Source organism: Apis dorsata, unplaced genomic scaffold, assembly GCF_000469605.1.
Source record: "Apis dorsata unplaced genomic scaffold, Apis dorsata 1.3 scaffold_73, whole genome shotgun sequence".
Classification (NCBI taxonomy): Eukaryota; Metazoa; Arthropoda; class Insecta; order Hymenoptera; family Apidae; genus Apis; species Apis dorsata.
In genome coordinates this window covers 761,993-763,126 of record NW_006263371.1, presented here as the reverse complement: position 1 = coordinate 763,126, position 1,134 = coordinate 761,993, and the positions used below count along the sequence as shown (strand labels likewise).

At 29.8% G+C, this 1,134-nt stretch overlaps 1 protein-coding gene across 1 annotated transcript in view; it reads right to left on the bottom strand.

Annotated features, from left to right (window-relative positions):
• Positions 1–753: 753 nt before the first annotated feature.
• The window catches only part of LOC102672137, a 4,284-nt gene continuing 3,903 nt past the window's right edge, over positions 754–1,134 (bottom strand). The window contains exon 2 of the mRNA XM_006610317.2: positions 754–1,134. Coding sequence (XP_006610380.1) covers positions 848–1,134 — 287 coding nt within the window. The 3' untranslated portion in view covers positions 754–847.

The following is a 1,134-nucleotide window of genomic DNA, read 5'->3' as shown; positions in this document are numbered from 1 at the left end:
AGATCTTCTACTAGGAAAAATAAACACGATATCCGGAAAATGTTATGAATATTGACCGAGTGAAAGCAAGTGAAAACCAGCATCACGGTTTTCTGATCACGTATATCGGGTCAGTATAATTATAGACGTTATTATGGACCTAGAACTTCCGTTTTCAAGGTTCAGATCAAAGAAGAGTGCATCTTGTGCATGGATTCGTTACGATGAATAATTATTAATTTATATCCTGATCGAAAATATAAAAACATTATGTGAATTAAGCGTAGAATGTAACACATTCTGAAGTAAAACACAAAAGAATTTAAAACATCAGAGATCATAGAAGTAATTTAATATAAAGTTTATCTTTGTGATACATCGATCTTTTAATTATATATATTGTATATTTAGATCTTTGATGTTCAACAATAGATGTTCAAATAATCACTAGATAACTATCTAACACAAAATCTATTACTGGAAGCAAACTATCTATCAGAGAAATTAAATTATCTATCAAACATTTTAAAATGAACTATTTATTAAAGCGAATAATATTATAGAATCACTTATTACAATAAATGTTACAAATAATTTTACTTATAATATTATACATATAAATTATGCATATAATATGTATTATATACATATATTATACATAAATTTTACTTACAATAGAATTAGTTATTAAAGAAACTTGTAGAAATGAATGTAATAATGAAATGTTTACATTAAATAATTAAAAATTAATTAAGCAGCTATTTGAGCACATGAAATTAATTTTATCCAAAAGTAATTGTTCATTAAATAATTGATTATACAGCTGAATAAACTATCTATTAAAATGCCACATCTATCAAACAACTAATCAGCAAAATAGATAATTAATTTTTCTTCTCAAAACAATTTCTGTTGTTTGTAATTTAGTGGAGAGGCCTCGATTGGATGGATGGTGAGGACAGTCAGGGAAAAAGCAATTAATCTTACCGGAGAGAGGCGCGTAGACCGGATATGGGGCGACGTAATCCGGTACCTCGTCCTCGTAGATTGGCTGATGATAGTAGCAACTATTGTTCGTCGACCTGGCTGGTCCACAATACAACTCTTCCACGAAAGCAGGTGCGTCGTAGCCAGGTTCTCTCACCGATGGCGTAT